This window comes from Xyrauchen texanus, chromosome 13, assembly GCF_025860055.1.
Source record: "Xyrauchen texanus isolate HMW12.3.18 chromosome 13, RBS_HiC_50CHRs, whole genome shotgun sequence".
NCBI classification, from domain to species: domain Eukaryota; kingdom Metazoa; phylum Chordata; class Actinopteri; order Cypriniformes; family Catostomidae; genus Xyrauchen; species Xyrauchen texanus.
Window position 1 is genome coordinate 22,030,131 of NC_068288.1, and position 13,718 is coordinate 22,043,848.

Below are 13,718 nucleotides of genomic sequence, written 5' to 3' on the forward strand. Positions count from 1 at the left end.
TTGCAGCTGTAGTCAGCACTGCCCACTTATAATCGGGTCACCAGAGGACCAGAGGACACCAGAGGTCATGGTGACATCTTTTAAATGAATCCTTTGATTTATGGGAAAAGCTTGCCAGCGTTTCCATGTCCCAAAGTCAGATGGAAATGTGAAAGAGTTGATCTGCCCTTTATTTGTATTTTGTTCACATATCAGTTTCTTCTTTTAGTGTCACTTCATTATCATTCAGAATCTTTGTCCAGAAGTTAATACAGCGAAAGTACAATGGCCATAAGGTCATAGAGACTGTTTGGATTCTTCTGTTTCCCTCTTGGTTGGCTTTGGGATGGGCTCAGACCCATATCCTGTTCTGAGTACTCAGAGGTTGGCAGTCACGCAGGGCCGTGCCTGGGGTTAAACAGTCAACGCAGTCCACAACCTTACATTTTTACTGAAATCATCTTTTACTGACTTAAAAAGTATTTTAAGGGAAGCATTTCTCTTCCTGTCTATTTGGGCACTGCCATGAGTGTGATCTGTATATGATTTCACTGCTAGTGAAAATGTAATAAACCATTTATCTAGTTCTTGTTACCATTGTATTGTCCCATGTTATACATTGAATGAAATGGCAGGAGAGTGTTTGTGTACATGATGTGTGTTTAACTGCCGAACCCTCCTAACATGTCTCCTGCAGGATTTAATCTCAAGTTTTTCTTTGTGGTCCGTTTGCCCTCAGGAACCTGTTACCAATCAGTCATGTGTGTATAGAAGATGGTGAGAAGCCCATGGTACTGCTGCCCTATATGAACTGGGGAAATCTGAAGCTTTTCCTGCGACAGTGTAAGCTCGCAGAGGCCAACAACCCACAGGTGAGACCAAACTACTTTTAACAGCTACAAACTCACTGATACTCTGTACTGTTATCTGTCTGTCTGTCTGTCTTTCTATTTAGCTATAAATCCTTTCATCCGTCCATACGTCTGCTGTTATCTTTCTGTCAGTCGCAGTCTAGACTCAAACATGTCACAACCGTGAGCACTACTACTTTGCCATTTCTCAGAAATGGGGATGGGAATCGTAAGAAATGTAACAATTCCAGTTTCATTAACGATTATTTTAGTACATTTGAGAAAGTAATATTTGAAAATAAGAAATACAATTCTTTTTGATTTTCTGGCCTCAGCAGCTTCATATTTTAACAGAACAGATTCTTGCAAGTGGTGTGCTTACAAAGTCATTTTAATAAAGAAATTTCATTATTACTTAAAATTAGGGCTGGGTATTGTTAAATTTTTTTAGATACCGATACCTTTACTTCGTTACCGGAATTACAGCTGGTTGGACGCTAGGTGGTACTACTGGATAATTTTCGGTAATTATGGTTAGGGTTAAGCTTACACAATAAAGCAAGACACCTTGATTTCAAACTTTGAACTTAATTTTTATTTTTATTTTAACTAAAAGTTCAAATGAAACTGGAAAAAAAAAATAAGTGCATGTGTTGTTAAACTTTTTGAAAGATGGCTTTACAACAGTTGTGAACATCTCTCTGGCAAAGAAGCTTCATCCGTGCAATCTATACCTGTCGGGTATTTCGTTATCCGGGAAAATATATCATGTGTGTGAATAAATTTGTTTTAATTCCTCCTTCACGATATATATATCCAATTACATCGGAAACCTCGGGCTGAGGGATTAGTGAATATTCTTGCTTTATTGATTTTGCATTGAAAATTAAATAATTTATTTACAAAATGAAAAACTTAAATCAAATACATTTCTAATTTCAAATTGCACTCCCAACAAAACGAAAAAGCAAATAAATAAATAATAAAGTGATAAAATATTATATATATTTATATACGTAACCACCTTTCCATTTACCGTCAGGCAAGAATCCGTATAAAAATGCAGGTGGAAAATGACTTACACAAATGAAGACATAAAAACAATTATAAATTTAAAAATAATAACTATAATGATGATAATAATCACTGAAATATAAATCATGGTTCGAGGTGAATGTGTTTTTGTATTATTTTATACATTTTGTATTATTTTACAGTGCATCCGGAAAGTATTCATAGCGCTTCACTTTTTCCACATTTTGTTATGTTACAGCCTTATTCCAAAATTTATTTAATTCATTATTTTCCTCAATTCTACAAACAGTACCCCATAATGACAACATGAAAGAAGTTTGTTTGAAATTTTTGCCAATTTATAAAAAATATAAAAACGAAAGACAGACACATTTTTCCGACACATTCAGAATTACCGCTTTTCCCGGCGTCGCTGCGGCTCGCTTCGTGTTTGCGCTTGTAAAAATTATACTTTAAAGGCTCGTTATTACGGTTTCGTATTTCTCTGTAATGTAGAACATTGTCAGTAATGTTACTGTTACCATTCTTTCTCAGCCCTGGAACTCATTTTCTGATTCTAGTGTTTTTCCTTGATGCCTAAACACAGCCAATCACTGGCACTTTTAAATTTCGGCACATCTATCTAGCATGCTACATGCTTATCACTGACGTTGACAAGATTAATCCCTAGGTATCGAAATTTGGTACCGAACGACAATACATTTTTGATACTCGATTGTTTATAGGCAATTCGGTCGGTGCCTAAAATTTATCAAACTCGATACCCAACCCTACTTAAAATACTTAAAAATAATTCAAAGGAAGCATAAAAGTATGCCATTTTTATAAAATACCACTTATTACAGAAAAATGTATCATATAAACAACCATCCAGATATTTCTTTGATTTAATGCCGGTTTATACTTCAGCGCCATACATCGTTGGTTCGATGTTTGACGTTTATAGTCCTGCGTCTTTCTGAGTTCACAGCCAAAATGCTAGTGCTTTGAGAGAAAATGCCTTCATTTCTAAAAAATAAAATAAAATCTAATACATTAAAAAAAAGACATTTAATTTGTGAATTCATATCTATTTATTAAATTATTGTAAGCATTTGAAACAAGTTCAATAAATTATGTGCACATGCTGAGATTTAGGTATTATTAGGTATATATTATTTATTATACATGTTGTCTGCCATATACTTGTAACAGAGACTCGGGTAGGCTGGGATCCATAAGCAGTGTTTTATTGAAACTCACAGATATATGCAGGCAATGGTCAGGCAATGGGGAATCAGGGCAAACGTAGGCAGAGCAGGAGCGTTGTGAGGGAAGCAGGATGTCAGGGCAGGCAGCAATGGGCAATCACGAAGAGACAGGCAAGGTTCAGGTAGGCAGGCAGTAATCAATCGTAGTCAACAGGGAAAGCAAGGTCGGTAGGCAGATAATCAAACAGGAATGGTAGTAGAACGCTCAGTAGTGTAGCCGGAACAAACAAGACTTCGCAGTGAGTGTGTGACTGCGTGTAGCTTAAATAGAGGGAGATGAATGGGGATCAGCTGTGGATTAATTAAGCCCGGTATGTGGGTAATTAGAACTCAGGTGAGTCGGATCTCCGGTGGCCGACCGTGGATGTGCTCTCGAAAGCGTTTGTGACAATACTGCATACTTACTACCAAGTCACTTAAATAATAATTAATTCATATTTTGGCATATTTTGACCACCATACTGAAAAATTAGAAATGTTTCATTGTCATAACTGAAATGAAAATGAAATATGAACATTTACTGTAGATAGTAGTATATAACAAAAATGTTGTGCCACTCACAAAACAAGTATACTGTATATCAAGTAAAAGCCCTGAGAAAAAGCTTTTAATGGTTTATAAGTTATAAACAGATTTGTCTTTTTGTGATGTTGTGATGTTTAGTTTTTGCTTGTAACTTCATTATAATTAAGGAATATAAAAACAGCAGATGTTTCTGATTAAAACAATGCTTAAAGCAATGTCCAAATACAATATGATGCATAGATCTTAAAATAATCTTGGAGAAAATGTGACTGGGGGAATTTGGTTACAAAGTAGACCAATCACCCAACACGTTGCTTGTAAACATTTTTGGCGAAGTGCATGTCAGGCTACAGTGCAGATAGGCCATAACTGCCGTAGCTACACGTAACTTATGCTGTTGGTTAGATGCAGAAGTATAAAGTGGCCTTAAGTCTCACAAGCCTGAACTGAACAGTGCCGCTGAATGGTAGCGCAAGAAACACTGTCAAGAGGATTTTAGCAAGGTGTTCTGTCCACATCACTGGAAGAATGTATGTCTGAGAACCAGTTGACGTATGTAACATAGTTCAATGGAAATGAGGTGGCGAGAACCAGTAATATTTTAACTTTAGAAACGTAATAAAAAAGACAAACACACACAGGTGTTGGGCAGCTGCCCGTAGCTCTCTCTGTTGCACTGCCGTCTCCGGTTACCTTTATCCCTCTCTGGCTTAATCAGCCTAATTAGGGGCCGGGTGTGCAGAACCACGGCCCAGCTCCACTCTCCGCCCTGCCACAACTTTTTTATTTATGGTGTTATTTATTCTTCTTTCGGCAGTGTGTATACAGCTAAAATATAGCAAGATGCCACTCCTGCTGTTTGTCATAAATCAGTCTGGAGGCAGGTGTTTTAAACAAGAAGAAAGATTATGTTCAGTGTTGTTGACCCTCAAGCAGAATACCTGGAGTGTTCAGACCATCCTGATTTAATTGCTTTCTTCAGAACAATTAAGTTGTTGTGCATATCCTCTATCAAAATCAAGAGAAGTGGCTGTGATAGGTGGTTTAGAGTAGTGTGGTGTGCACAATCAAGCCTTTGTGATGTTTACTCTGGGCTGTCTTTCATCCTATTGGCATTGAACCCACTCCAAAGACAAGATCACATAGATTCGATCAGTCACGAAAAATGGGTGCTTCAAGCTAACAATTTTTCTACTTCAAGACCAAGCCTGCTGTGGCAGTTAAAGGTGCAAAGTGTTGTATTCGTTATCCTGCCTGCCTCAAGGCGCCGCTGACATTTTCTGAAAGATATAAATTATAAACTGTCCATCTTTTAGTGTTAATACTCTGCAGTTTATCATGCAGTAGGTAGTACTTGAAGGACTGGTTGAACATTTTGTTGTTATTTACTCACCCGCATATCATTCCATACCCATATGCTTCTATTTCCTCTGTGGGACTCAAAAAAAGAATTGCTAAGGAATCTTCACATAGATGTTTTCCATACAAGTTCATAGTGAACACAGGCTGTCAAGCTCTTGTACTATTAAAGCTCCATGAAAGTAGTTCATGTGACTTGTGCACTTAAGTCTTCTGAAGCCATATGATAGCTTTGTGTGACGAAAAGACTAGAAAAATTGTGTGTGAATTACATAAATAATGACCGAATTTTTAGTTCTAATGCCAAAATTCTCACCTTGAACATGAGGTTTGGAATGGATGTTTGTTTATGTGCCTTAGCATTTTACACACAGTGCCTAAGTATGCGTAAAGATTGCAATGTGCACACCGTAACCAAAGTCACACCAAACAAACATGAATGAACATGTCACCTGCATTTGAGGTCACCAGAGTTTGTCATAGCAATTATTTTGTTCTAAGGTGTTGTGTATGATTCTTCTAACAAGCTAGACTCATTTTGAGAGGATTATGTTTTGACCTTGTCAGTTAGCACCTAACTTGTCTTGTGTCTGACTCAGGTAGATTACATAAGGATCCTTGAAGTTGAGCCACTCCCTCTGAAGAGTTAAAACATCACTCTTTGTCTATGTGCATATTTTGGATATAGGTGCAGAGGATGTTTATGTTCAATGAGGTAACATCTTATGGCTCAGTCGTCACACTCTTAAACTTACCAACTGAGATTCTACAGAGAAACTTGTTGCTTCATCAAGTTGGGTTTCTTAAGAGGTGAAATGTGACAACAGGTGTCTGCGTGCCAACCTTTTTCTTGTGTACCTTCTCTTTTTATCTTTCAGTTTCTCTTGCAGAAACTAAGCAGCAAGCTGTTAGATCTCCCAATGTTACTCTTCCTATGACCTTAAAGGAGTAGTTGTCACGAACCCCGCTCCTCTGCCCCATCCCCGCTTCGTCGCACACACACTCACTCCTCAAGCTCGCACGCTCGCTCCGCCCCCTCTCCTACTCGCTCTCATGCTCGTAGGCAATCTCCCTTCCTCGAGTTTCTCACGCGTTTCCAGTCCCCCAGAACATTATGACCACCTGCACTCGCGTCATCTGCACTCCTGCACATTAGTTTCACCTGCACTCGTCTCATCACCTATCATTGTTTACACCTGCACTCGCCCCTATATATTTCACAACCCGTTCGTCTCGCTCCTGTTGGTTATTGTATTTAGTTTCCCGTGTCTTTGCCCCCCGCTAGTCTCGTCTAGTTTTGAACAACTCTTGTCCTCCTCTTAGCTTGCCAGCTCCCCTTGTTCCCCTGTCTTTTGCTCCCACTAGTCCCGTCTACTCTGATCCTGTTTCCCGGCTTCGACCTCCCCACTCTCATTGACCACTCTCTCCCGGATTTGCCCCTTTACTCGACTTTGTTTCCCCGGATTTTGACCCTACGCTACCCTGACCATTCTCCCTCTGTATTTTTCTGTACTTTTGCCTGCCTGCAATAAAACGCAGTTTTTGACTTACATTGTGACTGTCTCTTCTTGTGCGGGTTACAAAATAACCAACCGTTACCGAAGACAGTCACAATGCCCTGCGCTGAGGATTCGCGCAGCTCACTAGAGCGGAGGTGCACGTCACATTCGGCGCGAGGAGCTACAGTTTGGAGGCAGGACCAAGCTGCCATGACCCAGGGGCAGCAGGTATGTCCCTTGTCTGATTTATGTCACCCTGTTTCACCCGTGTCTGCCCCTGAGCCCGTTTATGCCTCCAGTGCATTTCTGAGCGCCGTAAGCCTTCAACCCCCTGAGAGGTTTGATGGCTCTTCAAGCGCTTACCAAGGGTTGTTTATGCAGGGCAGCGGTTGTAGAACTTTTAACCGTGCCCTTAACATTATGGACCCAGCGGCCCAACTCTTGGTTTCGCGGCCCCCGTCCCGAAGCCTGACACGGCCCTAGCCCCGAAGCCTGACACGGCCCTAGCCCCAAAGCCTTACACGGCCCTAGCCCCGAAGCCTGACACGGCCCCAGTCCCGAGGCCTGTCACGGCCCCAGTCCCGAAGCCTGTCATGGCCCCAGTCCCGAAGCCTGTCACAGCCAGCGAGTCAATGCCCATGCCTGCCACGGCCAGAGAGTCAGCGCCCATGCCCGCCACGGCCAACAAGCCAGCACCCATGCCCGCCACGGCCAACGAGCCAGCGCCCATGCCCGCCACGGTCGGCGAGCCAGCGCCTGTAGCCTCGACCGTCCCCATGGCCACGTCCCCTGTTGGCCGAGGACGCAAGAGAAGGAAGAGGGCCCATTCTCCCCAGTCTTGTCTTGTGCTCAAGACCGCAGAGGTTCCCTCAGAGTCTTCCACGGCTCTGCCGGGTTCTGCTCCGCCCCCAGAGTCTTCCACGGCTCTGCCGGGTTCTGCTCCGCCCCCAGAGTCTTCCATGGCTCTGCCGGGTTCTGCTCCGCCCCCAGAGTCTTCCACGGCTCTGCCGTGTTCTGCTCCGCCCCCAGAGTCTTCCACGGCTCTGCCAGCCTCTGCTCCGCTCTCAGAGTCTTCCACGGCTCTGCCAGCCTCTGCTCCGCTCTCAGAGTCTTCCACGGCTCTGCCAGCCTCTGCTCGCCCCTCAGAGCCCTCGCGGCCTCCGCCTCTCGAGTCTCCCAAGGCTCCTCCTCTCAAGCCTCCCAGGGCTCTTCCTCTCGAGCCTCCTAAGGCTCCTCCTCTCGAGCCTCCCAGAGCTCTACCTCCCAAGCCCCCCAGGGTTCTGCCTTTCAAGTCTCTCATGCCTCCCAGAGCGCCGCCTCTCAGGGCTTCTCCTCCCGAGTCTTTCAAGGCTCCTCCTCCCAAGCTTCCCAGGGCTCCTCCTCTCGAGCCTCTCAGGGCTCCCCCTCTCAAGCCTCTCAGGGCTTCTCCTCTCGAGTCTCTCAGGGCTCCTCCCCCCCTCAAGCCTCTCAGGGCTTCCCCTCTCGAGTCTTTCAGGGCTCCTCCTCCCCTCGAGCCTCTCAGGGCTCTTTCCCTTGAGTCTTTCATGGCTCCACCCCTTAAGCCTCTCACGGCTTCGCTTCTCGAGTCTCTCAGGGCTCCTCCTCCCCTCGAGCCTCTCAGGGTTCCGTCCCTCGAGTCTTTCATGGCTCCACCCCTCAAGCCTCTCACGGCTTCGCCCCTCGAGTCTCTCAGGGCTCCTCCCCCTCTCAAGCCTCTCAGGGCTCCTCCCCCTTCCAAGCCTCTCAGGGCTTCGTCTCTCGAGTCTTCCAGGGCTCCTCCTCCTCCCGAGCCTCTCGGGGCTCCATCTCTTGAGTCTTTCATGGCTCCCCCCCTCGAGCCTCTCAAGCCTTCCAGGGCCCCACCTCTAGAGCCTCTCGAGTCTTCCATGACCTTTTTCCCCGAGCCTCTCATGGCTCTACTCCCAGAGACTCCAGAGCTTCCTAGGGCTCCGCCTCTCGAGCCTCCTACGGCTCCGCCTCCCGAGCCTCCCACGGCTCCGCTCCCGAGCCCCTCACGGCTCTGCTCCCAAAGACTCCAGAGCTTTCTATGGCTCCGCCTCCCGGGCCTCCTACGGCTCTACCCCCCGAGACTACAGAGCCTGCCAGGTCGTCGCCTCGGGGATCTCCCACGGCGCCACCTCCATTGGCTCCACCTCCTGAGCCTTCCAGGCCTTCCCCCCTAAAGCCTGCTTCGGCTCCACCTCCAGAGCCTTTCAGGCCTTCGCCCCTAAAGCCTCCTTCAGCTCCACCTCCAGAGCCTTCCAGAACCCCACCTCCAGAGCTGCCTACAGTGCCGCCTCTGACGGCACCGCCTTTCACGGCTCAGCCTGGACTTCCTGACCCTCTCCCTGTCCTGTGGCCTCTTCCCTGGCCTCCGGACCCTATTCCTGTCCGGTGGTCACCTTCCAGACCCCCGGACCCAGTCCCTGTCCTCCAGTCGCCTTCCAGACCCCCTGACCCTGTCTCTGCCCTACGGCTGCCCCCTAGATCTCCCGACCACCCGCCTGTCCGCTATGTTCCCCCTGACCTTGCCTTCAAACTGCCCATTGACCCCATGGACTGTCTCATTTCCCTCTGTGTCCCTTGGACTGCCCTCAATTTTGTTTGTGTGTTTTGTGGGTTGTCTGTTCAGGGTTTTTTTGTTTGTTGGGATCGTCCAGCACCACTTCCTCGCATCCGAGCGCGGCCGTCAGGAGCCGTCCATTTTAGAGGGGGAGTACTGTCACGAACCCCGCTCCTCTGCCCCATCCCCGCTTCGTCGCACACACACTCACTCCTCAAGCTCGCATGCTTGCTCCGCCCCCTCGAGCTGCTCTTTTTGCTCGCTCGAGCCCTCACGCCCACTTTGCTCCTACTCGCTCTCATGCTCGTAGGCAATCTCCCTTCCTCGAGCTTCTCACGCGTTTCCAATCCCCCAGAACATTATGACCACCTGCACTCGTGTCATCTGCACTCCTGCACATTAGTTTCACCTGCACTCGTCTCATCACCTATCATTGTTTACACCTGCACTCGCCCGTATATATTTCACAACCCGTTCGTCTCACTCCTGTTGGTTATTGTATTTAGTTTCCCGTGTCTTTGCCCCCCGCTAGTCTCGTCTAGTTTTGAACTCCTCTTGTCCTCCTTTTAGCTTGCCAGCTCCCCTTGTTCCCCTGTCTTTTGCTCCCACTAGTCCCGTCTACTCTGATCCTTTTTCCCGGCTTCGACCTCCCCACTCTCGTTGACCACTCTCTCCCGGATTTGCCCCTTTACTCGACTTTGTTTCCCCGGCTTTTGACCCTACGCTACCCTGACCATTCTCCCTCTGGATTTTTCTGTACTTTTGCCTGCCTGCAATAAAACACAGTTTTTGACTTACATTGTGACTGTCTCTTCTTGTGCGGGTTACAGTAGTTCACCCAAAAATGCTAATTGTGGCATAATTTACCCACCCTTATGTTGTTCCAAACCAGAATTAATTTATTTCAGAGAATACACGAAGAAATTTGGAAGAATGTACTTTATAATGAATAAGGAATGGAGCTTTCAAGCTTAAAAATAATGCAAAGGAAGCATAGCCATGTGACTTGCACTATATTCCAAGTCACCTGAAGCCATACAATAGAATATGAGGAACAGACCATAATTGAAGTCATAATTTACCAATAATCTTGACATCGTGATTATACGGTTTCAATATTAACCACTATTAAAATTGCCACGGTTAATTTAACCGTAATAATTTAGAATCTACGTTTAAAACTGTTAAAAACTGTTACATTTTTTATTTACACATGGTAAATACAGTATATATATATATATATATATATATATATATATATATATATATATATATATATATATATATATATATATAATAATATGTGAATATACACTGATGTATACAAAACATTATGACCACCTACCTAATATGCTGTTGATCCTCCATGTGCCGGCAAAACAGTCCTGTAATTTGCGAGGTAGAGCCGTTGTGGTTAGGATTGTTGGTCCAGCACATCCCACATATGCTCAATCGGATTGAGATCTGGGAAATTTGAAGGCCAGGGCAACACCTTGAACTCTTCATCATGTTCCTCAAACCATTCCCAAACAATGTATGCACTGTGGCAGGGCACATTATCCTACTGAAAGAGGATAAGGGAATACAGGGAATACAATTGCCATGAAGGGGTTTACCTGGTCTGCAACAATGTTTAGGTAGGTGGCACGTGTCAAATTGACTTCACATGAATGGCCGGACCCAGGGTTTCCCAGCTGAACATTGCCCAGAGCATCACACTCCCTCCACCGGCTTGTCGTGTTCACACAGTGCATCCTGGTGCCATCACATCCATAGGTAAATGGCTCATGGCCGTTCACTTAATACAAAAGAAAATGGGACTCATCCGACCAGGCAAACTTCTTACAATGCTCCAAGGTCAGTTCCGAAGCTCAGATGCACATTGTTGACACTTTCAACGATGGACAGGGGTAATCATGGACAATCTGACTGGTTCATGACGCAGCCCCATACGCAGTAGAGTATGATGCACTGTGTGTTGTGACACATTCCTCCCATAACCATCATTAAAATACTCTGTGACTTGTGCCACAGTAGACCTTCGGTCGGTTCGGACCAGATGGGATAACCTTCGTTGCCCTAGCGCATAGAAGAGCCTTGGGAGCCCAGCAACCTGTCGCCGGTTTTTGGTTTGTCCCTCCTCAGACCTCTGTTGGTACGTACTCACCATTACTGACCGGCAGCACTCCACAAGCCTTGCCGTTTCAGAGATACTCTGACCCAGTCATCTGGCCATAACAATTTGCCCTTGTCAAAGTCACTCAGGTCTTTACTCCTGCCCATTTTTACAGCATTCAACACGTTAACTACGAGAACTGATTGTTTGCTTAACATCTAATCTACCCCGACCTTGACATGTGTTCTTGTTAGGAGATGATAAACTTTACTCACTTCACCTGTGAGTGGTCATAAGGTTTTGGCTCTTCAGTATATAATAAGTGATTATATAATAAAAGTGATTTTCAGTGTAAGCCTATATCTTGTACTTGTGCCTGGGTGGTTAGAGCTGCTGTTGCTATGATTACGGATTGTGTCCGCATGGTGCTTGGCCTTTCAATTCACTTGAAACTGGGGCTATACACAAACTCCAAAATATAACAGAGTTATTCAATCTACCAGACTCGTATCCATAGAAAAAGCAACTTAAATCATCTGTTTCAGAGCAGTCGGAGGGTTACTGAAGATGATGGATATAATAAAGACAGTCATAAAAGGATGGGACAGGATGTTCCACTAGCCGACCAACAACCAACTAGTGAGTTTTAAAAGGATGAATTGAGATGTAGTGAAAATAGCCCTGGCACCAATTGAAATTAACTGGGCCTCGCACGAGACACCAAAGTATGTGATGAGGATATGATGATTTTTTTTAGCACCCTCCCTCCATCCTCGGGGCACCAGCTAAGGAGCTTCACTTTAACAGTAAAATAAATATGTAAATTGGAGGAAATTGGTTATCTGATTAATCTGAAGGATTTGTGAGATTCCCTAACACTTTAGAGATATTCTGTATCATCAACATAAGGAACAAACAGTTGTAATAAAATACATTATATTTACAAAAAGATAAACAAGAATAACTAACAAAAACGAAAAAAATGGTACTAGTATTTCAAAGAATAATATAAATACTTAAATAAAAGTGCATAGTATTGAAAGATGCAAGTGGTTGAATTGGATGTAGTATTGGGAAAGTATGACTATTATTTTATTAAAGATAAATTGCTGTTTTTCTATTAATGAATAAGTTGAAAACCTTTTTTCTATTGAAAAAAAATTACTCAATAAAGATTATTTGCTAGACATTTGATACACAGGTAATGCAATCTAAAGAACATTAGATAATCATAAACTGATAGTATACACAAATGCCAAGGTCTCTGGAAAGAGGTTAAGTTGTCATATTTACATTCTCCTCGATCGATTGATGCTCGGTGATAGCGACGTCTTTCACTGGGGCTCAGGGCCACGTTAAAGTGGGGAAGGAGCTGGATTCCGTTTCAACAGCCTTGGACACAAAGGAGCTGAGGCATGCTGATCTCCTGGAAGCACGGAGGGGGTTCTTGCCATCTGGGACACGCAGATATACAGCACATAGATTGGTGTAGGTTTCTTCATCTGGAACACGCAGATGCACGAAACTTGAAGAGAAGGTTTGCCCTCGCTGCAGTTATCTCCCTTGTGTAGTGATTCTGAACTTGCAGTATCTTGTAGTGAGACTTGGTAGATCTTCTACTGTCTCCCGGATGGAGACTACGAAATTTGGATGTTCTGTTATCCTCGCTCATGGATAGAGACTTAGGATGTTTGATGGTTTGCATTCTGTTACATCTCCTACCACTCATGCCAGAAATTCAGAATGTTCATTATTATTCTGTTATTGCCGTCTCTCATAGATTGAGTCCAGAAAGAGGTGTTTTAGAAGTGTATCCTGTTAATGTCTTCTTCTGAGACTCAGGACAAAGGTGTAGTCATCCGGAGGATAGTTTTATACCTTCCTGATGAGGAGGAGATTTCAGTTTGGCGCCTTCCTGTTTCAGGGTCATGATTGGCTGATGAGATCAGAATGGGGAGACATGGTATGGTCAGCCCTCTCTTCTCTGTGTGTAACTAATTTGCATACTCCTTGCAGGCTTTAAGTTCACAGTTAGAACTGTGTCCTTAAAGTTTTACCTATGTGATGGTCACATTCCAAACCTCTTCAAAAGTACTCTTGGCATTTTTCTGAAGATATAGAGATCAAACATGATATTAAAAGACTAATTATTGTGCATGCATTCATATCTTAAATGTTCAAATTGTGTTAGTCAAACAACTGCAATTAACATAAATATTTCATTGAATTAACATGGAGTAGATGTGCTGCAGTTGGTGTCCATGTTAGGAGTAAAACGTGTGTAAAGATTTGTCTTTGTTTCAACTTTTGCCACATGGGAAGTTAATGCTGCTTCGAGAGGTCTTGAAGAATTTTATGATCCTTCTCACCTCTGGCCTTAGGGCAAAACCTTAGGATGGGGGGTTTGAGAGGTTGCTAAGAAATCAACTCATGAACCAATGAAAAGTATTTTCAAACATGATTGAAGGTCTTTCCTGCCTTGTGAGGGGTGTTTGGCAGTTGTCTGAGCAGCTGATGGCTTTGCTCGACATTTATTTGTG

The 13,718-nt window shown here is 44.2% G+C and overlaps 1 protein-coding gene across 2 annotated transcripts in view; it reads left to right on the top strand.

The window, feature by feature from the left end:
* LOC127653609 (tyrosine-protein kinase RYK-like) overlaps positions 1-13,718 on the top strand; it is a 110,918-nt gene that overhangs the window by 79,241 nt on the left and 17,959 nt on the right. For both annotated transcript variants that reach the window (XM_052140344.1, XM_052140343.1), the window contains one exon: positions 719-851. In XM_052140344.1, coding sequence (XP_051996304.1) covers positions 719-851 — 133 coding nt within the window. The remainder of the gene's footprint in view (positions 1-718; positions 852-13,718) is intronic.